Source organism: Melanerpes formicivorus, unplaced genomic scaffold (genome assembly GCF_026170545.1).
Source record: "Melanerpes formicivorus ecotype bairdi unplaced genomic scaffold, bMelFor1.0.p_v2 SCAF_9, whole genome shotgun sequence".
NCBI classification, from domain to species: Eukaryota; Metazoa; Chordata; class Aves; order Piciformes; family Picidae; genus Melanerpes; species Melanerpes formicivorus.
The window spans coordinates 20511410-20536910 of NW_027142361.1; the positions used below are offsets into that span (position 1 = coordinate 20511410).

Genomic DNA, 25501 nt, shown 5'->3' on the forward strand with positions numbered 1-25501 from the left:
CCACACTAATGGGTACGTCTTGTTCAGGATTCGCTCGAAATTGTGATTCTCAGGTTTAGGTTCCACACAACTGATCGTTAGGCTTAGAGCTGTAATCAGTTGTTCCTCATTTACTTGTAATTCCAATTTGTCTTTGTTGAACTTTATTATGGCTCCCAAGTTCTCCAATAGGTCTCTCCCCAATAAGGGCTTTGGCGAATTTGGTAAATACAGGAACTGATGAATTCCCATTTGTTTCCCAGTTTTGTATTTAATGGGTTTCAAAAAGTAAGCCTTTTCTGGTTGGCCTGTTGCTCCCACAACTTGTACAAATTCATCACTTTTAGGTACCAATTCCTGATTTAAAACCGAAAAAGTTGCTCCCGTATCAATCAAAAAGTTCAATTCCTTTTTACCTTCCCCTAGCTCCATTTTAACCAGTGGGTCTGCTAGGGTATGGCCCACCGGTCCTCCTCATTCACTATCCTGATGTGTGGTAGTAGTAGTGGCCATTAGCCTTTCCCTTCGCTGGGGGCATTCTCGCTTCCAGTGTCCCATCTGTAGGCAGTACGCACATTGATTTGTCCCTACTCTAGCTGGGTGGGGTTGGAGCCTCCCTCCCCTTCCTGCTGGGTTGCCTCTACCTCTTCCCCTGGTTCCAGGTTCCGAGTAACCTGTCTTCTGAGCTGCCACTGCTACAGCCACTACTCGCGCTATCCTCCTGTCCTCCTTTTTCTTCTCCTCAGTCTCTCTATTATTGTATACTTTCCATGCCTCATTCAGCAGTGTCTCTAGGTTTTTATTTGCTGGATGCTCAAGTTTTTGTAATTTCTTCCTGATGTCTGGGTTACTCTGTCCCATCATCAACCCTAACAAGTGCTGTTTCCCTTCTTCTGTTGCTGGGTCCAGGGGTGTGTATTGTCTCATCGCTGCCCTAAGTCTATCCAAAAACTCTGATGGGGTCTCATCCTTTCCCTGCCTGATGTCATATAGCATTGACCAATTGATAGCCTTAGGGATCACATTACGCAAGCCCATCGCTATCAGTTTTCTATACTGCACTAGCTGTTGATAGTGCTCGGCATTGCCCGGGTCCCATTCTGGTTTACTGCTGGGAAAATTATCTTCTAGTCTTCCTGATAATACTTGAGCATGTCGTTTTCCTGTTTCCAATACGAGTTCCCTTTCTGTATCTGTCAACTCTGACAGCATCACTTCTATATCCTCCCAATCAATATCTAAATTCTTTGCCATTAATTCAAACCTCTTCGCTACTCCCTCAGGATTTCTCCTGAAATTCCTTGCCTCATCCCTCCAACTGTTCAAATCATTTGTCGAGAACGGCACCTTTACTCTAATCCTTTCCCCTATCATTGGTACAACTTGTCGGAGAGGAGCTATCGTATGGTTCCCTTCCTCTCTTTGCTTTGCTTCCCCCCGTGCCACAGATCTGGTATAATACGAGTGACCGATCTCTTCCCCGGGATCTCCTTCCTGTGCCTCAATGTCTCCCCTATTCTTTCTCTTCTCTTTCCTCTTCCCCCCTTCCTGTTCTTCATTTTCCCCTCCTATCTCTATTACACAATCCATCCGATTCTCGTCCTGCGTCTGTCGCCCTTTTTGTATCTGCCGGCTCCTATCCTGTCCCGGGCTGCTGTCCCTCTCATCCTCTGCTCCCCTCCCATTTCTCTCATCCTTTATCTGAATTACTATATTAAGTTGTTCTCTGCCCCCCTTTTTGCATGTCTCGTTATCATCCTTCTCACTATATCTCAATTCAGAGACGTCGCCTCTCAGTTTAGAGACGCCGCTTCCCAGTGAGTTACTTTTGTCCCCAGTCCTTGGTGTGCTGGTTTCCATTCTACAAGCGTCTCCACTTCTGGATGTGTTGTTATCCCCATATGGACTGAGCTCGGGCAGGCTACGTGTCTCCCTTCGGCTCTCTGCTCCTGACGGACTGCCTTCCTCCCTTTCGACTTCTAGTCTGGGTGGGCTGTCAGCATCCATGTAGCTCCCCGACCCCTGTGGACTATCTAGTCCCTGAGGGCTGCTTTTCCTCTCGTCAATCCCCGATTTTAATGGACTACCCTCCTCCCAACTGTTGTCTAACTTCTGAGGGCTGTGCCCAAACTTAGATTTCCACCATCGCTCCAGTTCCTTTAATGGGCTAGGATCCCCTTGTTCCTCTTTTGGCCTGGGAAGAGGCCCTTCCCACCCTGGAGCGAATGGATGGTATTCCCTCAGGCTTATTTCGCTCTCCTTTCCACTATCTCTTCTTGTTAGCTTGAGACACTGCTGTCCAATACTACATGCATCACAGCAACGTTCCTTAGGCTTTGGACCCTTCTTATCCCTTTCCAGGGCTAGTACTAGGGGATCCTGAGGGGCTACATTAATTCCGCACTCTCTTTGCCACTCAGGTTTATTCCTTAGAGTGAAGAACATGTCTGCGTACATCACCTCATCCCATTTATTGAGCTGGCGGAGGAAGAGCATTAGTTGTAAAATAGTGTTATAATTAGTTGTTCCCTCCGGTGGCCATTTCTCATTGTCATCTAACTTATACAATGGCCACCACTGTGTACAATATTTAAGGAGTGTCTTTTTACTTATGCTTCCCCCGGAATCCCTCCCAAGTCCTTCCAGTGCTTTAGGATACATCCTAAGGGGGTTTTCATATTTACGTCCTTACTCTGTCGCCCTCCCATGGCTGTTCCCTGTATCTGCGTTCTCTGTTTAACCAGAATAGTCTCTTTCTCCCGCAAGCACTATATGCCAATATATTTTAACACTTCATACACACAATTTCCAATCGCTTTGTCCGTTTCCGACCTGGCTTCTCGCGAAGAACAGGAAATGCGGATCAGGACTCCTTCTCACTTCGCAGCGATGCTGCGTCTCATTCACTCACACTCCCACGCATTCATCCAAACCGTCCTACCTTTCCGGTCTATCAGAGTACACTGCTTTACCACGAGATGTCGCTGGCCAACCGTATAGTACCGATACTAGTCAGCTTCGGGCTGTCACACACCCGTAAAACAGCTGTAAACCAAGGTACGATTTGCAGATGATATCACAATAAATTCTTACACACAAAAGAGATTACAGTTAACACAAAATACCGAGTCCTTATCCCGAAATTCAAACTTGCGTCTTACTAAATTACGAGATTCTTGCAGACAACATAACAATGTTAGACAAAAGTATAACACAAATGTATCTTCTCAGAAGCAAAGCAACAACATTAAGATGAAAGAGAAACATACACCCGATTAACAAACACCCCGATTTCCAGTGGGGACTCAAACCCCGATTTCCAGTGGGGACTCGAACCCCAATTTCCAGTGGGGACTCGAACCCCGATTTCCAGTGGGGACTCGAACCCCGATATACGGGACTTTGCCAGGGCGTCCCCGGGCTTTCCCATCAGGTGACCACGTCTGGTCCCCGTTCCCCAGTCAAAGCGCTTTATCCCAAAATCAATAAACAATTAAAATACCTCTTGATTGGAGCAGGAGATGCAGGTAACCCTTCGTCCACCAACGAGCGCTGGTCCGGGGGGGGTCTCTTCTGACAAAAAGTCGTCAGGGGCGCCCAGAGGGTCCCGGCCCCGGACCCGGCTCGGGAGGACCCCTTAAGGCCTGGATCTCCTGCCTGGCTTGCCAGAAAATGATGCCGAATTTTGCCCCAAAAGGCGAGAATAACTGCCTAAGAGACTCAGTTTAAGTCAGATAGACAGGAGGTATTTTTATTGGCAACGCGTTGGAGAAATCACTAAATGGATTTCTGCCTTTCCCGTAACAAAAGCATGTCTTTTATACAGTTTTGGATGTAGTATTACATCAGATCATATACATAGTCATATCTTTGCATACATATTCATATGGGGCGTGGTGTAGGCGGAGCGTGGGCGGGGACATCTCTTTTGAGGATCTTCTTGGTGGTCATTCCGGTGGCCTTCATCATGGGCAGGGGTCTCCTGATGAGTCTTCCTCCTTAAACTTTTGAACTCCTTTCCTAATTTGGTCAATTCCCGGTGTGCCTGGCTTGGTTCCGCTGACTTGACAAGGCTCTTAGGGTCAGTTTGACCTTGTTGGCTCTGAATCATGCTTGCCCTAACAGTTCTTATCAGTCTTTATTCCTTATCTCCTTTTTCTGTCACAGTGTCCCATGCCTTAGCCGATTTATTGCTCTATCTGGTTTATGCTTTCTTCAATTGCTTCACCTTCTATGTTTTAACCCATTATTTCTCAAAAGCTATCTGTTTTGGGGCTTCAATGGAATGGAATGGAATGGAATGGAATAGAATAGAATAGAATAGAATAGAATAGAATAGAATAGAATAGAATAGAATAGAATAGAATAGAATAGGATAGAATTAACCAGGTTGGAAAAGACCTTTGAGACCATCAAGGCCAACCTATCACCCAACACCATCTAACACATGGCACCAAGTGCCTCATCCAGTCTCTTCCTAAACACCTCCAGTGATGGTGACTCCACCACCTCCCTGGGCAGCACATTCCAATGGCCAATCACTCTTTCTGTGAAGAACTTCACCAAGTCCTTCTCTGCAGGGCTGCTCTCAATCCCTTCCTCTCCCAGCCTGCATGATACCAGGGCATATCAATACAGAGAATGTCATGCTGGATTTGTTGCATATCATTGAATCATAGAATCAATAAGGTTGGAAAAGACCTCAGAGATCATGTCCAACCTGTCACCCAGCACCTCATGACTACTAAACCATGGCTTCAAATGCCACATGCAATCCCTCCTTGAACACCTCCAGCAATGGTGACTCCACCACCTCCCTGGGCAGCACATTCCAATGGTCAATTACTCTTTCTGTGAAGAATTTTCTCCTCACCTCCAGCCTAAACTTCCCTTGGTGCAGCTTGAGACTGTGTCCTCTTGTTCTGGTGCTGGTTGCCTGGGAGAAGAGACCAACCCTCACCTGGCTACAACCTCCCTTCAGGGAGTTGTAGACAGCAATAAGGTCTCCCCTGAGCCTCCTCTTCTCCAGGCTAGACAACCCCAGCTCCCTCAGCCTCTCATGTATGTTCCAATAAGCAGCAGGAAAAGCAAACTACAGACTTATTCAGTGACTCCTCCTTTGCAGGGTGTCTGCTGGATTACTTGAAAACAGAAAAAGGAAGCCAGCTGAATCTCCCCAAGCTCATTGGTATGTCTGCCCAGGTTAGTGAACAGCCTCTGGGAAGCTGACACAAGCCCACAATCTGTTATTGCCTCCGTGAAACTGTGGTTGGATTTGACCATCTTAGAGGCTTCTTTTCCCAAGCAAAACCATTCTGTGATTCCCACTTCCCTCAGGTCCGAAATATGTAAAAGCTTTTCCTGGAGAAAAGCAGCACCTCCTGGTGTGCTGTCTTAGGGTTTCTCTCTCAGTCCTGGCGTGTTGTTAGTCCTGTCAGCAATGCTCTTCTGATCTGCCAGTCCTAGATCAATGGGGCTTGCTTCTGGATCGGTTTTGCTTTGTTTCTTTCTTTCTTTTGTTGGGGAAGGGGTTGGTTTGTTTTGTGTTTCCTTTGGGTTTGTTTTGTTTTGTGTTTCCTTTGTGTTTGTTTTGTTTTGTGTTTCTTTTGGGTTTAGTTTGTGTTTCTTTAGGGTTTGGTTTGGTTGGGTTTGCTTTGTGTTTCTTTTGGGGTTGTTTTGGGTTTGGTTTGTGTTTCTTTTGGGTTTGGTTTGCTTTGGTTTGTGTTTCTTTGGGGTTTGGTTGGGGTTTGGTTTGGGTTTGGTTTGCTTTGCTTTGATGTTTCTTTGGGGTTTGGTTTGCTTTGTGTTTCTTTTGGGGTTCTTTTGGGTTTGTTTTGGTTTGTGTTTCTTTTGGGTTTGGTTTGGTTTGGGTTTCTTTTGGGTTTGTTTTGTGTTTCTTTTGGGTTTGCTTTGTTTGGGGTTTCTCTTAGGTTTGTTTTGTTTCTTTTGGGTTTGGTTTGCTTTGTGTTTCTTTTGGGTTTGGTTTGCTTTGTGTTTCTTTTGGATTTGCTTTGTGTTTCTTTTGGATTTGGTTTGCTTTGTTATTCTTTTGGGTTTGGTTGGGTTTGTTTTGGGTTTCTTTTGGGTTTGGTTTGTTGCTGTTGTCTGCTGGTTTTGGGAGTGGGTTTTTTGGGGTGTGTCTGATTTTGTTTGTTTGATTTGTGTTTGGTTTGTTTAGTTGCTTTGCTTTGCTTACTGAATAGGAAATAAAATTCCTTCTCTTTTTACCAAAAGGAAGAAAAAGCCCCACAAAGAGATTTTCAAGAGTCTCTCAGTGGAGACACATGCTAGCTTCCAGCAGCTCTTCCATCCTTTTGAACAGGAATGAAGGATGTTTATAATGGACTCTCAAATCTGAGAATGTGGCTTCCTAGGAGGAAAACAAAAAAGTCTTTAAGCTTGGTAGGGTTGTTTCCCTCCAAGCATGGTCAGGCTGTAAATGCCATTAGTTGCAGCTGCACTGTCCAGAAGTGCATCTAAACCCAAACAGGTCAAAGTTCCAGGCTGGAAGGGACCTCCAAAGGCCATCCACTCCAACCTCCCCACAGTCAGCAGGGACATCCCCAACTAGATCAGACTGCCCAGGGCCTCATCAAGCCTCACCTTGAGTATCTCCAGGGAAGAGACCTCAACCACCTCCCTGGGCAACCTGTTCCAGAGTTCCACCACCCTCATAGTGAAGAACTTCTTCCTGATATCCAATCTAAATCTGCTCTTCTCTAGTTGGAAGCCATTGACCCTTGACTTGTCACTGCAGGCCTTTGTGAACAGTCTCTCTCCATCCTTCCTGTAGCCCCCTTCAGGTACTGGCAGGCTGCTATTAGGTTTCCCTGGAGCCTCCTCTTATCCAGGCTGAACAACCCCAGCTCCCTCAGCCTGTCCTTGTAGTAGAGCTGCTCCAACCCCCTGATCATTTTTGTGGCCCTGCCCTGGAGCCTCTCCATCAGGTCCATGTTCTTCCTATTTGGAGGGCTCCAGACCTGCACACAGTACTCCAGGTGAGGTCTCACCAGAGCAAAGTGTCAGAATCACCTCTCTGGATCTGCTGGGATCACATCTTTTGATGCAGCCCAGGATGTGATTTAGAATAGAATAGAATAGAATAGAATAGAATAGAATAGAATAGAATAGAATAGAATAGAATAGAATAGAATAGACCAGAACAGGTTAGAAGAGACCTTCCAGATCACCATGTCCAACCTATCATCCAACACCACCTAATCAACTAAACCATGGCACCAAGCACCCTATCAAGTCTGCCTAGCCACCTTCCAGCCACTCTGACCCCAGCCTGTAGCACTGCATGGGGTTGTTGTGACGAAAGTGCAGCACCCAGCACTTGTTGCATGCCATCATGTTTTATTCTGCCCATCTGTCCAGCCTGTCAAGGCCCCTCAGCAGAGCCCTTCTACCCTCTAACAGATCAACACCTGCCCCCAACTTGGTGTCATCTACAAACATACAGTGTGCCCAGTGTGCCCAGGCGGCCAGGAGGGCCAATGGCATCCTGGCCTGCATCAAGAACAGTGTGGCCAGCAGGAGCAGGGAGGTCATTCTGCCCCTGTACACTGCACTGTTTAGGCCGCACTTCGAGTACTGTGTCCAGTTCTGGGCCCCTCAGTTTAGGAAGGATGTTGACTTGCTGGAGCGTGTCCAGAGAAGGGCAACAAGGTTGGTGAGGGGCTTGGAATACAAGCCCTATGAGGAGAGGCTGAGGGGGCTGGGATTGCTTAGCCTGGAGAAGAGGAGACTCAGGGGTGACCTTATTGCTCTCTACAACTACCTGAAGGGGGGTTGTAGACAGGCAGAGGTTGGTCTCTTCTCCCAGGCAGCCAGCACCAGAACAAGAGGACACAGTCTCAGGCGGCGCCAGGGGAGGTTCAGGCTGGAGGTCAGGAGAAAATTTTACACGGAGAGAGTGATTGCCCATTGGAATGGGCTGCCCAAAGAGGTGGTGGAATCGCCATCGCTGGAGGTGTTCAGGAGGAGACTTGACAGGGTGCTTGGTTGCATGGTTTAGTTGATTAGGTGGTGTTGGATGATAGGTTGGACGCGATGATCTTGAAGGTCTCCTACAACCTGGTCTATTCTATTCTATTCTATTCTATTCTATTCTATTCTATTCTATTCTATTCTATTCTATTCTATTCTACTAATGGTGGCCTCAATCCCCTCATCCAGATCATTGATAAAGATATTGAACAGGAAGGGGCCCAGCACTGATCCCTGGGGGACACCACCAGTGCCTGGCTGCCAGCTGGTTATGACACCATTCACCACCACTCTCTGGGCTCGGTCCTCCATCCAGTTCCTAACCCAGCACAGAGTCCTGCTCTCCAAGCTATGGGCTGACAGCTTGGTCAGGATGGTCCAAATTCATCCACACTCCAGAACCCTTGGTTTTAGTAAGAACATTACCCCAGAGACTGGTTTGATGTATTTATGTAAAAAAGGCAAGTGCTGTAGGCAGAGCAATCTGCACCCAGCTGTAGTGGCAAGGGAGATCCAGAGCAAAGCTGCTGGCCAGCATTGTAGCTAGCTTTGAGGCAGGGACAGAAGAAGCTGTCACTGCTGATGCACTTACCCAATGCAACATTTTGCACTGAACATATGGAATAACAAAGTATTTCCATGTAGGTGCCTTGAAGTAATCTGGAGAAGGCTCCAGAAGTCTCTCCCAGGCATGAGAGGGGTATAGGTCTGACAACACACTAGCTGCAGGAAGCCCTGGGAGAAACTCATCTCAGGTCAGCTTCATACACCCAGATCTCTTTGAGTTCAAGGTTGAAACCTTGAATATGATTGCATGATGTGGCCTGAAACCCACCTGTGGTGGGTGGAAGGGCAAGGCCAAGAAGCCTCCTCCCTTCCCCCTTGTAAAGTAAAAGGGAAAAAAAAATTGAAGGGAAAAGAAAAAAAAACTCGCAAGCTGAATTAGCAAAGCAGTGGAGCTATATTTACAAAGCGATGTAGGGTGTGCAGGGGATTATTTACAAATTTACAATATCTACAATATATACAAAGATATACAACAGAGTAACACAGAAATGAGAGTAAACCCCTCTCGGCAGAGAGGGGGGTTCCCCACCTCCTCTTTCCCCTCTCTCCCCCCTTTCCCCAGATTAGGTTAGAAGAGAGAGAGAGCGAAAGAAAGAAGTTAAAAGCAGTTTTGTGTTAATTGGAAGGGAGTTAGTATACAGGCCTGTTATCTGGTTTTCAAGGCCGAGGCCTTGGCAGAAAGCCCAGCACAGAAAGCTGCTGCACGGAGCAAAGACGGAAGCAAGACTGACTGAGAAGTGCTGGAAATGTCCAGTTCACTCCCAGTTCCGAAAAGTGCTTCCTCCCACTCGTCCAATGAAATTAGTTTAGACTATTCCTTCCGTTTACCAACTTCCGTCCACCATGTTCCCTTTCTTAAGGGGGCAACGTCAACCGGCCACAGTCCACCCCTTCTAAACAATTTCATTGGCTGTTCATACTGTCCATCCAATCCAAAACGATATTTACAGTTCGTGAGTAAAGTTCATAGTCCATTCCGGCTATGCTCAGATGTAGATGATTCAAAAGTCCAAGAAAATCAGAAAATGAGAAAAATGGAAAACAGTTCATTTCTTCGCCGACGAAGCGAAGAAAAGGGAAACAGGAATTCTCAGGGTCTCTTAGTTGACTCAGGGCTCTCAGGGATCTCAGGGTTCGTGCACCGTAGATTCCTCGTTGATTCTTCCTCTGGACGCGATGTAGCTATACAGCAGTTTGAAATTAACCTCTTTCAGCTAAAGTTAAACTTCTTTGTGGAATACACTGAATTTCACCATTCTCTTGCATTACCCAATAAGTGTGACCCGGACCTTCAGCTGAAACCACCCCTCGGATAGGCTTAGCCTCTCCTGAGGGTGAAAATACCCAAACAGTTTTACCTAACAGATTCTTTTCTCTAACAACAGGAACTCTATCACCTTCTACTTTCCGTAGCAAATCTGAATGTGCAGGTCCAGCTCGGTTCACTGAACCTCTACTATTTACCAGCCAGGTTGCTTGTGCTAAATGTTTTTCCCAGTTTTTCAAAGATCCACCTCCCATGGCTTTGAGAGTGGTCTTCAACAAACCATTGTAGCGTTCAATCTTCCCTGAAGCTGGTGCATAGTAGGGAATGTGGAATATCCACTCAATACCGTGCTCTTTTGCCCAGTTCTTTACAAGGTTGTTCTTGAAATGAGTTCCGTTGTCTGACTCAATCCTCTCTGGAGTTCCGTGTCTCCACAGGATCTGTCTCTCCAGACCGAGAATGGTGTTGCGTGCAGTTGCATGTGGAACTGGATAAGTTTCCAACCATCCAGTGTTTGCTTCTACCATAGTAAGCACGTATTGCTTACCAGAACGAGAACGTGGTAGAGTGATGTAGTCAATCTGCCAAGCTTCACCATACTTGTACTTGGACCATCTGTCACCATACCACAAGGGCTTAAGTCGTTTTGCCTGCTTAATAGCAGCACAAATGTCACAGTCATGGATGACTTGCGTGATAGCATCCATGGAAATGTCTATGGATCTGTCACGAGCCCATTGGTATGTTGCATCTCTGCCTTGATGTCCTGACGAATCGTGAGCCCACCGAGCTAAGAATATCTCACCTCGGTGTTTCCAGTCGAGATCAAGATTAGAGTCCATGTCTACTTGAGAAACTCTTGCAGCTAGATCTGCCTGATGGTTGTGTTGCTGTTCCTCAGTAGCTTTGCTCTTAGGAATGTGAGCATCGATGTGTCTCACTTTCACTGGAATTCTCTCGATTCGATCAGCAATGTCCTGCCACAGGTTGGCTGCCCAAATGGGTTTTCCTTTTCTCTGCCAACCACTCTTCTTCCAGTTCTTTAGCCAACCCCATAGAGCATTGGCTACCATCCATGAGTCGGTGTAGAGATAAAGCTTTGGCCATCTCTCACGTTCAGCCACGTCGAGAGCTAGCTGGACAGCTTTTACCTCTGCGAACTGACTGGATTCTCCTTCTCCATCTTTCGCTTCTGCAACTCGGCGTGTTGGACTCCACACTGCAGACTTCCACCTTCGCTTGTTTCCAACAAGACGACAGGAACCGTCTGTGAACAAAGCATATTTCTTTTCATCATCAGAAAGGTCATTGTAAGGAGGAGCTTCCTCAGCACGAGTTACTTTCTCCTCTGGAGGTTTGGCACAGTTGATACCTTCAGGCCAACTTGAGATCACCTCCACTAGACCAGGTCTTTCAAGATTTCCCATTCGAGCTCTCTGTGTTATCAGAGCCATCCACTTAGACCAGGTTGAGTCTGTGGCATGATGTGGTGTGGATCCTTTGCCTTTGAACATCCAATTCAAAACTGGTAATCTGGGAGCTAAGAGAAGTTGTGATTCAGTTCCAATCACTTCAGAAGATGCTTTCACTCCTTCATAGGCAGCTAGAATTTCTTTCTCTGTTGGAGTATAATTAGCCTCTGAACCTCTGTAACCTCGACTCCAGAAACCAAGAGGTCGTCCACGTGTCTCACCTGGAGCTTTTTGCCACAAGCACCAGGTTGGACCATTGTCACTTGCAGCCGTGTACAAAATGTTCTTAATGTCTGGACCATCTCGGACAGGTCCCAGACCCATTGCTTGAATCACCTCTTGCTTTATCTGGTCAAAAGCTGCTTGTTGTTCAGGTCCCCAGTGGAAATGGTTTCTCTTTCGAGTCACATCATACAGAGGTTTCACAATCTGACTGTATCCAGGAATGTGTAGTCTCCAAAATCCCACTATCCCCAAGAAACGTAGGGTCTCTTGCTTGTTTGTGGGACTTGCCATGGTAGAGACTCTATTTACCACATCCACTGGAATGTGTCGACGTCCATCCTGCCATCGCACTCCCAGAAACTGAATCTCTGTGGTAGGTCCTTTCACCTTGTCTCTTTTGATGGCAAAACCTGCATCCAGAAGAATGTCAATGATTTTGTTACCTTTCTCGAAGACTTCCTCAGCAGTTTTACCCCAGACAATGATATCATCGATGAACTGGATGTGTTCTGGAGCACCGCCTTTCTCCAGAGCATCGTGGATCACTGCATGACAGATGCTTGAGCTGTGGATCCAGCCCATTGGCAGCCTGTTGAAAGTGTACTGGATTCCTCTCCAGGTGAAAGCAAACTGAGGCCTGCATTCCTCTGCTATGGGAATAGAGAAAAATGCATTAGCAATGTCTATGGTAGCATACCATTTGGCCTCTTTGGATTCCAGCTCATACTGTAGCTCCATCATGTCTGGTACTGCTGCACTCATAGGTGGCGTTACTTCATTTAGGGCTCGGTAGTCTACCGTCAGACGCCAGTCTCCATTCTGCTTCCTCACAGGCCACACTGGACTGTTGAAAGGTGAATGAGTTTTGCTGACGACTTTCTGACTTTCCAATTGACGAATCAGATTCTGAATGGGCAACAAAGAGTCACGGTTGGTTCTGTATTGTCTGTGATGCACAGTCTGAGAAGCAACCGGCAATTTAATGTCCTGTATCTTATGTTGTCCCACAACTGCAGATTCATCAGAAAGTTCAGGTCTGGCAGACAGCTTCAATTTTTGTCCATCAATTTCTATTGAAGCTACTCCAAAAGCCCATTTGTAACCTCTAGGGTCTTTGAAACGCCCTTCTCTCAGAAAATCAATTCCCAAAATACAAGGTGCGTCAGGTCCGGTCACAACTGTATGCTTCCTCCATTGTTTACCAGTTAAACTTATATTAACCTCGACCTTACTTAACTCTTGAGATCCACCAGTGACTCCCAGAATAGTTATAGACTCTGATCCCTGATAATTTGATGGTATTATGGTGCACTGAGCTCCTGTGTCAACCAAGGCCCTGTACTTCTGAAATTGTGAAGTGCCAGGCCACTGGATGTACACATCCCAATAGATTCTGTTATCTCTGTTATCCCTCTCCTCCCCCTGGCGGGAGGCAGGGCACCCCTAGTTATGGGGAACATGTGCACATGTGCATTGCACATATTGTGCAGGGTTATAACTTTGCATATTATAACTGGAGCCACTGTTGGAGCCATAAGAGTCGTTCTGGGGAACTGTGGAAGTAACAGCTACCCTTCTGGTATTGCTACCTCGGGTTCTGCCACTTTGCAATTCCCTCAGTCTCCTGAAAAGATTAGAAGTTGGTTGGCCATCCCAACGGTTCATGTTCTCACCAAACTGATCACGCAGAGTTATCCAAATAGTTCTACGTGATTGCCTTGGTGGTCTGTTTTGGAATGACCTGTTTTGGAATGACCTGTTTTGGAATGACCTCCTTGGAGGACGTGTATTCCTCACAGATGAAACTTGTACCCACCTGGAGGAAGAATTGAAATTATCCCTTTGTGCCAATTGGGATATGGAGTTTCTAAATTCATCTTTTAACTCTCTTATGCAATTCTGTATATCACCAGACATAGTTTTAATGGCTGAAACCAAAGAACCACGTGTCATGCTATCCTCCAATTGTCTCATTTGATCACTGAATTGGCCAACCGTGGGAGAAGCTCCACCATAACTTCTTGACACAATTCTGCTTGCCAGAATGTTTGCATAATTAGAAGGAGCAAGTTTGATGATCTTTTTAGCAAGACCAATACCCACAGGAATATCATCAGGATTCAGAGTTTCATGTTCACCATAGAGTAGCTCTCTAACAGCAAATTCTCTCAAGCGCTTAATTCCCTCATCTATGGTAGTCCAGGGTTTAGGATTCCAGGGAAGATCATCTCGGGAAGGGTATCTCAGGGCAACCGCTATTAAAAGGCGTATCCACAGATTAACCTTACCGAGAGCTTCGCCTAGATGCCTATCTATTCCATTATCCCTTGAGAGAGTTCCTAACTGAGCTGCTGACTTGTCTCCAACTGTTAGAGCTGAAGCACCTGTATCATAACACCTACTAAGCCAAGCTAGAACTGGCTCCTTATCTGCCCTGGTGAAATCTTTACGGACATTTCGCAATTCCTCCCGTGGTGACGAACAGTCCGTAATATCATCTTCATCTTCATCTCCCTGAATTCTTTGCCCATAAAATCCTGCTGTCATTCTCCTAAGGATCTCTTTAAGCTGAGAACCACCTTTGCCAGCTGCTTTCCTAGCTTCATCTCTATCCTGCTTTGATCTCACTAGGTTAGCTAGATCTTTAAAACAAACCTTCTCTTCCTCCTGAGCAGGATCTTTTAGAGTAGAGGGCCCCTCACCAGGATCAGTCTCCAGCTCCTCTTCTTCTCCATCTTTGCCCTTTGCAGCTCTAGTCTTTAAAGGAGCCACCTTAACTGGAGCTGTGTTTGAATTTACAGCCACCTTAATAGAAGCTGACAGGTCCTGAGATAAATCAGCTGCTGGGGCAGTGAATTCCGGTCCCACTGTGGGAGTGGGTGGAAGTGACGTTGCTCCATTACTGGCCGACGGAGAAGAAGAAGAAGGAGAAGGAGTGGGAGAAGGAGTAGGTGCCATGTTGATACCAGCCGATGCCCTTGGCTGCTTGCCAGAATCAACAAAGTCATTTAGAGCTGCCTTACCAATTAACTTTTTAGCCTTCTTTTTGACTGACACGGGTTCTCCACAGTCCTCGTCACTAGATGACTCTGGGACTGATCGAGAGCCACGGCGTTTTCTTTTTGATCTAGTTTTAATAACAAAACAAGCTCTGGACACCTTTTTCTCTCGCCACAAGGAATACAGAGAAAACACATTAGTTATCACCATCAGCAGAATTATACACATCACATAAATCACCTTTGGATCCCAGGCATCACCTAAAGTTACTGTCTCCTCAGGTGGAATCTTAAAACCCTTTATCTCAATTGGGAGAGTGGTGGAGGTAACATTCCTGTATCTCACTGGCCATAATAAATTAATACATTTTCCATACCATAATTTAACTCTATACATGACCCACATATAAATTGTCCGCACCAAATATTTACCCAGGTAATCCAAAATCAAACCCAAACAATATCTGTAAACCAGAGCCCCAAAAATTGAAAAGAATAATCGCTCCACAAACCACAATACCTTCATGTTTGCTAATTCAGCTAGAAAACACTAAATCAATCAAGTAATAAATTGAACTAATTATCTGCCGCACGTTGGGTACGCCAATTAAAAAAAAATGTGGTGGGTGGAAGGGCAAGGCCAAGAAGCCTCCCCCCTTTCCCCAGATTAGGTTAGAAGAGAGAGAGAGCGAAAGAAAGAAGTTAAAAGCAGTTTTGTGTTAATTGGAAGGGAGTTAGTATACAGGCCTGTTATCTGGTTTTCAAGGCCGAGGCCTTGGCAGAAAGCCCAGCACAGAAAGCTGCTGCACGGAGCAAAGACGGAAGCAAGACTGACTGAGAAGTGCTGGAAATGTCCAGTTCACTCCCAGTTCCGAAAAGTGCTTCCTCCCACTTGTCCAATGAAATTAGTTTAGACTATTCCTTCCGTTTACCAACTTCCGTCCACCATGTTCCCTTTCTTAAGGGGGCAACGTCAACCGGCCACACCACCCACTACAATGGTCATGTACTCCTCACAGCTGACATCATCACTAGGCTTGATCAATTGACCGTGGATGCTACCTCCCCAGGGGCACCTGGAAGCACTCACCCACCCTACACAACCCTCTTGCATCTCTCCATGCTCTTTGCAACATCCTACACCACTTTGAGGACCAGGATAGTTGCAGGCCAGGCACACACAGCAGTACAAGGTACCACCCTACAGAAGCCACCTGCAGTATGTGGGGTGGGAAGGACTTCCCCAACCCTCAAGGCAAAGCACAACTTTTTTTTAGGCCACAGCAACCTCATGCAGAGGTACAGGCTGGGGTCAGAGTGGCCGCAGAACTGCCAAACAGAGAGGGACCTAGGGGTGCCCATCGACAGCCACCTAAACACGAGCCAGCAGTGTGCCCAGGGGGCCAAGAAGGCCAATGGCATCCTGGCCTGTATCAGGAACAGTGTGGCCAGCAGGAGCAGGGAAGTCATTTTGCCCCTGTACTCTGCATTGGTTAGGCCACAGCTTGAGTCCTGTGTCCAGTTCTGGGCCCCTCAGTTTAGGAAAGATGTTGAGTTTCATAGTTTCATAGTTTCATAGTTTCATTCAGGGTTGGAAGGGACCACAAGGATCATCTAGTTCCAACCCCCCTGCCATGGGCAGGGACACCCCACACTAGATCAGGCTGGACAGAGCCTCATCCAGCCTGCTCTTAAACACCCCCAGGGACGGGGCCTCGACCACCTCCCTGGACAACACATTCCAGGGTTTCACCACTCTCATGGTGAAGAACCTCCTCCTCACATCTAGCCTGAATCTCCCCACCTCCAGCTTCATTCCATTCCCCCTAGTCCTATCACTACCTGAGATCCTGAGAAGTCCTTCCCCAGCCTTCCTGTAGGCCCCTTTCAGATACTGGAAGGCCACAATTAGGTCACCTCGGAGCCTTCTCTTCTGCAGACTGAACAGCCCCAACTCCTTCAGTCTGTCCTCATAGGAGAGGTGCTCCAGCCCTCTGATCATCCTTGTGGCCCTTCTCTGGACACGTTCCAGCACCTCCACATCCCTCTTGTAATAGGGGCTCCAGAACTGGACACAGTACTCCAGGTGGGGTCTCACCAGGGCTGAGTAGAGGGGGAGGATCACCTCCCTCGACCTGCTGGCCACACTTCTCCTGATGCAGCCCAGGATCTGATTGGCTTTGCGGGCTGCAAGTGCACACTGAGAGCTCATGTTGAGCTTTTTGTCCACCAGCACCCCCAAGTCTCTCTCTTCAGGGCTACTTTCCAGCCAGTCACTGCCCAGCCTGTATTTGTGCCTGGGATTGCCTCGACCCAGATGCAGGACCCTGCACTTGCTCTTATTGAACTTCATGAGGTTGGCCTGTGCCCACCTCTCCAGCCTGTCAAGGTCCCTCTGGATGGCCTCCCTTCCCTCCAGCGTGTCTGCTGCACCACACAGCTTGGTGTCATCAGCAAACTTGCTGAGGGTGCACTTGCTGGAAGGTGTCCAGAGAAGGGCAACAAGGCTGGTGAGAGGCCTTGAGTACAAGCCTTATGAGGAGAGGCTGAGGGAGCTGGGGTTGTTTAGCCTGGAGAAGAGGAGGCTCATGGGAAACCTCATTGCCCTCTACAACTACCTGAAGGGAGGTTGTAGCCAGGTGGGGGTTGGTCTCTTTTCTCTAGCAAGCAGCACCAGAACAAGGGGACACAGTCCCAAGCTGTGCCAGGGGAGGTTTAGGCTCGAGGTGAGGAGAAAGTTTTCACTGAGAGAGTTGTTCATCATTGGAATGTGCTGCCCAGGGAGGTGGTAGAGTCACCATCCCTGGAGGTGTTCAAGAGGGGATTGGATGTGGCACTTGATGCCATGGTTTAGTCATGAGGTCTGTGGTGACAGGTTGGACTCGGTGACCTTTGAGGTCTCTTCCAACCTTGGTGATTCTGTGATACTGTAACTTTCACCATTCAATGTCCCACCCAGGTACCACCTGCCCAGAGCAGGGATTCAAGCTCTCCCTGGGTGTTTCTGGGAGCAGGACAGCCTCTTGAGCTCTTTTGCAATCTGTCTATCTGTGGTGTCAGGATGACATCACATCCAACAGGCACCCAGCCCTCTCGAGCACAGTTTTGAATCCAGCAGCATCTGCTGGAGCTAAAATTAGAACCCTATGGGCCAATGTTCTCAATCCTGTGGTCAGTCTCTTGGGTGCAAGCTCAAAAAGCATGCTGGGCTGGAATGGGCCCCATGACTGGGTACTATCTCATTAACATCAGGACAGGAAATTACATCAATTCTTCCATTTTCCACTGCATCAAATAGCACTCGCTCTAAAGGGCTGTTGACACAAGTCAGAAATGCAGCGTTGGAAAGTATGTGTTAGTATCCTGTTTGAAACCACAAATAAGTCAAGATGCTGATGTGAATCTGTATGAAGTGGAAATTTGCTCTGCCCTCACCCACAGGCCTATAAAAGCTTCAATAGGTACTAACATTATTAGCAGGGATTGCAAGCATCGACTCACCCTCCTGCTAAATGCCTGACCCAAGTCTGAGGGTCAACTCAGAGAGGAACTTTGTGATCTCTTCTCTTCTCTGTCTCCCTGCATCCAGCAATAAAAGATTGCTGATGTCATTCACTGAGGCTTGTCACACACCCAGCACCTCCCCAGGTGCACAAAGGAGCTGAACATTGCAAGGGCATCTTGGGAGCAAGAGCCTCCCAAAGCAAAGTTTGGAGGTGGCTGAAGAATAGAATAGAATAGAATAGAATAGAATAGAATAGAATAGAATAGAATAGAATAGACCAGACCAGGTTGGAAAAGACCTTCGAGATCATCAAGTCCAACCTATCACCCAACACCATCTCATCAACTAAACCATGCAACAAAGCACCCCATCCAGTCTCCTCCTAAACACCACCAGTGATGGTGACTCCACCACCTCCCTGTGCAGCACATTCCAATGGCAAATCTCTCTTTCTGTGAAAAACGTCTTCCTAACATCCAGCCTAAACCTCCCCTGGTGCAGCTTGAGACTGTGTCCTCTTGTTCTGGTGCTGCTTGCCTGGGAGAAGAGACCAACCCCCACCTGGCTACAACCTCCCTCCAGGTAGTTGTAGACAGCAAGAAGGTCTCCCCTGAGCCTCCTCTTCTCCAGGCTAAGCAACCCCAGCTCCCTCAGCCTCTCCTCACAGGGCTGTGCTCCAAACCCCCCTCCCCAGCTTTGTTGCCCTTCTCTGGACTCATTCCAGCAACTCAGCATCTTTCCTAAACTGAGGGGCCCAGAACTGGACACAGTACAAAGGCAGAACATGTCCAGAGCAAAGGATTTGTCCACAGATGTACTCTCCATCCCAGTCATATTTCTATGAGGATCTGGGTCTTCTGCTCTAATGCATCCTGTGGATATCAGAGAGGAGAGCTGTGTTGTGTCCTGGGTCCTAGTCTGGATTGTGCATAGGAAAAGAAAACACCAATCTCTTTTTTTGTTGTGGAGGGATCTCCACGTCATCCCAAAAAGGTCAGTGAGGGAGAGCACAGGAGGTTGCTGAAAAACATTTAGTTGTTTTCCTAGACCAGATTGGATGTTAGGAAGAAGTTCTTCCCCATGAGGGTGGTGAGAGACTGGCACAGGTTGCCCAGGGAGGTGGTGGAAGCCTCTTCCCTTGAGGTTTTGAAGCCAGGCTGGATGTGGCTGTGAGCAACCTGCTGTAGTGTGAGGTGTCCCTGCCCATGGCAGGGGTGATGGAACTGGATGATTCCTGAGGTCCCTTCCAACCCTAACAATTCTATGACTCTATGATCTGGACTCTGCTCCTGTGTCTGAAGGATGGGCAAGTCCTTTGATGGTTTTTCCCCCTTTTTGAATTCACATATTTGATCTGGAGCCTTTGTGATTAAAATCCCAACTAGAGAGGAGAGTCTTGTGGCAGAAACTGTGAATGCATTGATGAGGTTGCAGCTTGCCTTCAACCTTCTGCATCTCATTGCAGACATGACTCAGCACTGTCACTTCTGAGCAAAACAGAGAGTGAAGCTTCTGTTCTGCTTGGCTCACCTGCTTAAAGCTTTTGGTGGCTGGGTGGATGCTGGTAGAGCTGACATATGAGCACATACATGGGGAAGCAATGTATGTATGTATGCATGTCTCTGTCCACCTGTTTGTCTCTCTGGCCATCCATCCACAGCGCATGGGCCATAGAATCATAGAACTATAGAATGGTTTGGGTTGGAAGGGACCTTTGAAAGCCATCCAGACCACCCCAACCCCTGCAGTAAATAGAATCATAGAATCAATAAGTTTGGAAGAGACCTCAAAGATCATCAAGTCCAACCTGTCACCCAACACCTCATGACTACTAAACCATGGCACCAAGTGCCACGTCCAATCCCCTCTTGAGCACCTCCAGGGATGGTGACTCCACCACCTTCCTGTGCAGCACATTCCAATGACCAATAACTCTCTCTCTGAAGAACTTTCTCCTCACCTCCAGCCCAAACTTCCTCTGGTGCAGCTTGAGACTGTGTCCTCTTGTTCTGGTGCTGGTTGCCTGGGAGAAGAGACCAACCCCCCTCCTGGCTACAACCTCCCTTCAGGGAGTTGTAGACAGCAATAAGGTCTCCCCTGAGCCTCCTCTTCTCCAGGCTAAACAACCCCAGCTCCCTCAGCCTCTCCTCACGGGGCTGTGCTCGAGGCCTCTCCCCAGCCTCATTGCCCTCTCTGGACACATTCAACTAGATCAGGTTGCTCCAAGCACCATTCAGCCTCACCTTGAATGTTTCCTTCATTCATGTCCACACACATGGAGGCATGTAACTCTCTCTGCATGCTGGGCTTCTGTAAAGGTGGGTGAGATGCAGCCAAGCTGGTTTCCTGTCATGAGGAGGTAAGTGATAAAGATGGGCTCTTCCTCCTCTCTTAGGTGGCAGAGGGAATGGCATACATCGAGCGCATGAACTCCATCCACCGTGACTTGAGAGCCGCCAATATCCTCGTCTCAGATACTCTCTGCTGCAAAATTGCTGATTTTGGCCTGGCCAGGATCATTGAGAATGAGTACTTGGCACAAGAAGATTGGCGTCATTCCCAGCATTGACTCCCCAACACCTTTCCCTTATCTCTAATCCTCCTGCTGTGCAGACATGCTGAGACCTGGGGTGTCCAAGGACTGGGCCCAGGCACAGAGCATGGTGGCTGATGGCATGAAACCAGAGCCCCCTTGCTGATGCAGTCAGCACCCAGGAAGCAGGCAGAGCAAGCAGGAGAGCCAAATATGGGGTCCTAGGAGAGACAGCAGAACCTGGGGACAATAAAGAACAAGTGAGGCTTGCAGAAGAAACAGGAGAAATGTCTCTTGGTCCTGTTTGGAGGAGTCTGCTGAGTCTCAGGTTGTGTTCCTGAACATGAGGGAAAACTTTCCTTTGAGGGTGACAGAGCTCTGGACCAGGCTGCCCAGAGAGTCTGTGGAGTCTCCTTCTCTGGAGAGATTCCAAACCTGCTTGGACATGTTCCTGGGCAACCTGCTCTGCTTCTTTAGCAGTGGGATTGGATTTGATGATCTCCAGAGGTCACTTCCAACCCCTACCACTCCATGATTCAGTGATTGTGTTACTGGAGAAACCTGACCTCAGTGAATGAAACCTGCTGCCTGTGCCTGTGTTTTCACAGTGAGTCAGTCCAAAGGGAACGAAATAGCAGTGCCACTCATTCATCACACTGCAGAGGGGAGCTGGAGACACCAATCTGGACAGCTGCTCTCAAGGCAGGCTGCTTTCAAAGCCTGTATTGATATTGAGAATACAGAATCACAGAAACATTCAGGTTGGAAGACACCCTCAGGATCACCAAGTCCAACCAATAACCCTACCCTGCAAGGTTCACCCCTAAACCATATCCCCAAGCACCACATCCAAACCACCTTTAAACACATCCAGGCTAGGTGACTCCACCACCTCCCTGGGCAGCATATTTCAGTGCCTGACCACTCTTGCTGGGAAAAAATGTTTCCTAATGTCCAGTCTAAACCTAACCAGTTGTATCTTGAGGCCATTCCCTCTTGTTCTATCATCACTAATTACCTGTGAGAAGAGACCAGCACCAGCCTCTCCACAAGGTCCTTTCAGGTGGTTGCAGAGAGCAATGAGGTCTCCCCTCAGCCTCTTCTTTTCCAAACTAGCCATCCCCAGCTCCCTCAGTCACTCCTCACCAGATTTATTCTCCAGGCCCTTCACAGCTTCGTTGTCTTCCTCTGCACTCACTCCAGCACCTCCACATCTCTGTTTATTGAGGTGCCCAAACCTAGACACAATACTCAAGGTATGGCCTCACCAGAGCTGAGTACATGGGGACAATCACTTCCCTGCTCCTGCTGGACACAGCATTTCTGAGATAAGCCAGGATGCCCTTGGCTTTCTTGGCCACCTGGGCACACTGCTGGCTCATATTCAGCTACATGTCCATTATCACCCCCAGGTCCCTTTCGGCCAGACAGCTTTCCAGCCACACTGCCCCAGGCCTGTAGCATTGCTTGGGGTTGTTGTGACCCAAGTGCAGGACCTGGCACTTGGCCTTGTTGAACCCCAGGAGATGCTTGTACCCTCATATGCTATTTCCCTTCATTTCCTCTGGACAAGTGCCAAATTCCCCATCAAATGGACAGCCACAGAGGCCATCAACTTTGGAGTTTTCACCATCAAGTCTGATGTGTGGTCTTTTGGAATCCTCCTGACAGAAATCATAACCTATGGCAGGATCCCTTACCTAGGTATGAGCGTGCTGCAAGCGCAGGGGGAGCGGGAACTGACTTCAAGGCCACCCTGTGCTGCTTCACCCTTGGAGGCACACAGCCAAGCGTGCACATGTGTGCGCAGACACCTCCCCCACCCATGTCTTCATGCTGGGTTTCTTTTCCTAGGCTCCCAGGCAGCCAAGAGGGCCAATGGCATCCTGGCCTGCATCAAGAATAGTGTGGCCAGCAGGAGCAGGGAGGTCATTCTGCCCCTGTACACTGCACTGGTTAGGCCGCACTTCGAGTACTGTGTCCAGTTCTGGGCCCCTCAGTTGAGGAAGGATGTTGACTTGCTGGAGCGTGTCCAGAGAAGGGCAACAAGGTTGGTGAGGGGTTTGGAGCACAAGCCCTATGAGGAGAGACTGAGGGAGCTGGGATTGCTTAGCCTGGAGAAGAGGAGACTCAGGGGTGACCTTATTGCTGTCTACAACTACCTGAAGGGAGGTTGTAGACAGGCAGAAGTTGGTCTCTTCTGCCAGGCAGCCAGTACCAGAACAAGAGGACACAGTCTCAGGCTGCGCCACAGGAGGTTTAGGCTGGATGTTAGGAAGAAGTTCTATACAGAGAGAGTGATTGCCCATTGGAATGGGCTGCCTGGGGAGGTGGTGGAGTCACCATCATTGGAGGTTTTCAGGAGGAGACTTGATGGGGTGCTTGGTGCCATGGGTTAGTTGTTTAGGTGGGTTGGATTGGTTGATGGGTTGGACGCGATGATCTTGAAGGTGAACCTGGTCTATTCTATTCTATTCTATTCTATTCTCCCATGAGCCCCAGTTCTACCTGTGCTAGGCATAGCCTGTGGAGGGAAGTCAGGGAGGGGACAGAGGGATGGAGCAGGGAGCACAGTCCTGAAGAAGGGATGTTTCCAGATGTGGCTCAGAATCTCAGTCCTTTATGCTCCTCCAGCTCTGGCTGGGTGTGAGCTACTGGCATCACTGATCTTCACCCCCAGGGTGCTGTATAACTCAGAATCACAGAAATGTTCAGGGTGGAACAAACCCTCAGGATCACCAAGTCCAGCCCAGAGCCCTGCTCTACCAGGTTCATCCTTAAACCATATCCCCAAGCACCACATTCAAAGGACCTTTAAACACATCCAGGCTTGGTGACTCCACCACCTCCCTGGGCAGCATATTTCAGTGCCTGACCACTCTTGCTGGGAAAAAATGTTTCCTAATGTCCAGTCTAAATCTAACCAGTTCTATCTTGAGGCCATTCCCTCTTGTTCTATCACTAATTACCTGTGAGAAGAGACCAGCACCAGCCTCTCCATAGCTTTGAAACCCATCCAGGAAGAGGCACTCCACCACTGCCCTGGGCAGTCTGGGCCAGGCCTTGGCAACCCTCAAGGGGAAGAAATTGTTCTTCATGTCCAACCTAAACCTCCCCTGGCACAACTTGAGGCTGTGTCCTCTTGTCCTAGCACTTTTGTTCCTTGGGAGAAAAGATCAACCCCACCTGCCTCCAGCCTCCCTTCAGGGAATTGTAGAGAGCCAGAAGGGCTTCCCTCAGCCTCCCCTTCTCCAGGCTAAGCAATGCCAGCTCCCTCAGCTGCTCCTCACAGCCTATGTGCTCCAGACCCTTCCCCAGCTTTGCTGCCCTTCTCTGGCCACACTCCAGCACCTCAACAGTCTTGGAGTGAGGGGCCCAAACCTGACCCCAGGACTCACAGTGCAGCCTGGTTGTGTGTCCTGGCTGCCTGCCACACACCAGTCGTGCTGTGGGCACTCCTCCAGCAGGAAGGCTGCTGCAGGTCTTCTCTCACTCCTGCTGGGCTTTTGTTTTTCTCTCCCTCCAGGGATGACCAACCTCGAGGTGATTCGCAACCTGGAGTGGGGCTACCGCATGCCCTGCCCGGACCTGTGTCCCCTTGAACTCTACAACATCATCCTGAAGTGCTGGAGGAACAAGCCCGAGGATCGCCCCACCTTTGAGTACCTGCAGTCCGTCCTCGAGGACTTCAACACCGCCACAGAGAAGCAGTACGAGCCAGAGCTTCAGCAGTGAGCCCACCCCTGGCCCTCTCTCCCCTGGGGGCAGAGCTGGAGGACAGCACTGCTCAGCAGTAGCTCCATTCAGACCTTTCTCTCGTATGCCACAGTTGATGCGTTTAGGGACCAGGAAGGAGGAGAGGCACGAGGGTGCTGCATGTTGCCAGATCTGTGGTTATCATGGGGACTATGAGGTGGCTGAGAGCTGACACAGCTCCATCCTCATCCACCTTGGAGTTCTGTACCCACTTCACAGATATCATGAAGAACAGCAAGCTCCTTCGTGACCCACCTGGACTCAGTGAAGCTGCTCAGCCCCACAGCTGCAGCCCCAGGAAGAAGGGGCAGTGGCTGAGGCTGAGGTGGTGGCACGAGGGTGCACAATCTCTCTCCCCATTCTGATGCCACTGCTGGCAATATTACACCTCCCTTCATGCCACATGTTGGGGTGGCAACATGTCCTGTCTGCACCTCCTTGGGCCACACCAGTCCCACAAGCTCTGGAGCAGCCTCTCCAGGTGGTGCCATTTCGCTGCCCCAAGTCAATAATAAAGAACTGGAAATGGCCATTTCCTACTTCTTTATTCAGGCTGGTCAGGGTGAGAAGAGCCTCTTGTGCTTCCTATCCTCATTTCCAGCCCATGCAGGAGAAGGGGAGAGGTCATGGAGCTCCCCTATTATGACAGGAAAAGGGCTGCTGGTTTTAAACTAAAATAGGGGAGACTCAGACTAGATAGAAGGAAGAAATGATTTACTCTAAGGGTGGTGAGACATCAGCACAGGTTGCTCAGAGAGGTGGTGGATGTCTCAACCCTGGAACCATTCCAGGGCAGGTTAGATGAGGCCCTGAGCAACCTGCTCTACTTGAAGATGTTCCTGCTCATTGCAGGCAGGTTAATCTAGATGCTCTGTAAAGATCTCTTCCAACCCAGTCTATGGTTGTATGCTTGTATGAGCTCTCTCACTGAAAGGTAGCTGGTTAAAGCAGAAGTGCATAAACAATGCAGCTAACAGAACTCCTCCAGCTCTTAAAGCTGCAGAGGTATATAAAAAGCAAAGGAAGCCTCATTTTTAGCTTTTGTCCGCCAAGCCCTTGCTTTGCACACTGCAGATAGCAAGGACCACACGAAGAAAGGCTGAGAGAGCTGGGTTTGTTCAGCCTCGAGAAGAGGAGGCTTAGGGGACACCTTATTGCCATGGACCAGTACACAAACGGTGCCTGCTCGCTGCAGGGCGGTGGGAC

The 25501-nt window shown here is 48.5% G+C and overlaps 1 protein-coding gene across 1 annotated transcript in view; it reads left to right on the forward strand.

Moving 5' to 3' along the window:
• Positions 1-24274, forward strand: part of BLK (BLK proto-oncogene, Src family tyrosine kinase) — a 46465-nt gene extending 22191 nt beyond the window's left edge. The window contains 4 exon segments of the mRNA XM_068142933.1: positions 5105-5181; positions 20402-20552; positions 22112-22243; positions 24066-24274. Of these exon segments, the coding sequence (XP_067999034.1) occupies positions 5105-5181; positions 20402-20552; positions 22112-22243; positions 24066-24274 (569 nt within the window).
• The last annotated feature ends 1227 nt before the right edge of the window (positions 24275-25501 follow it).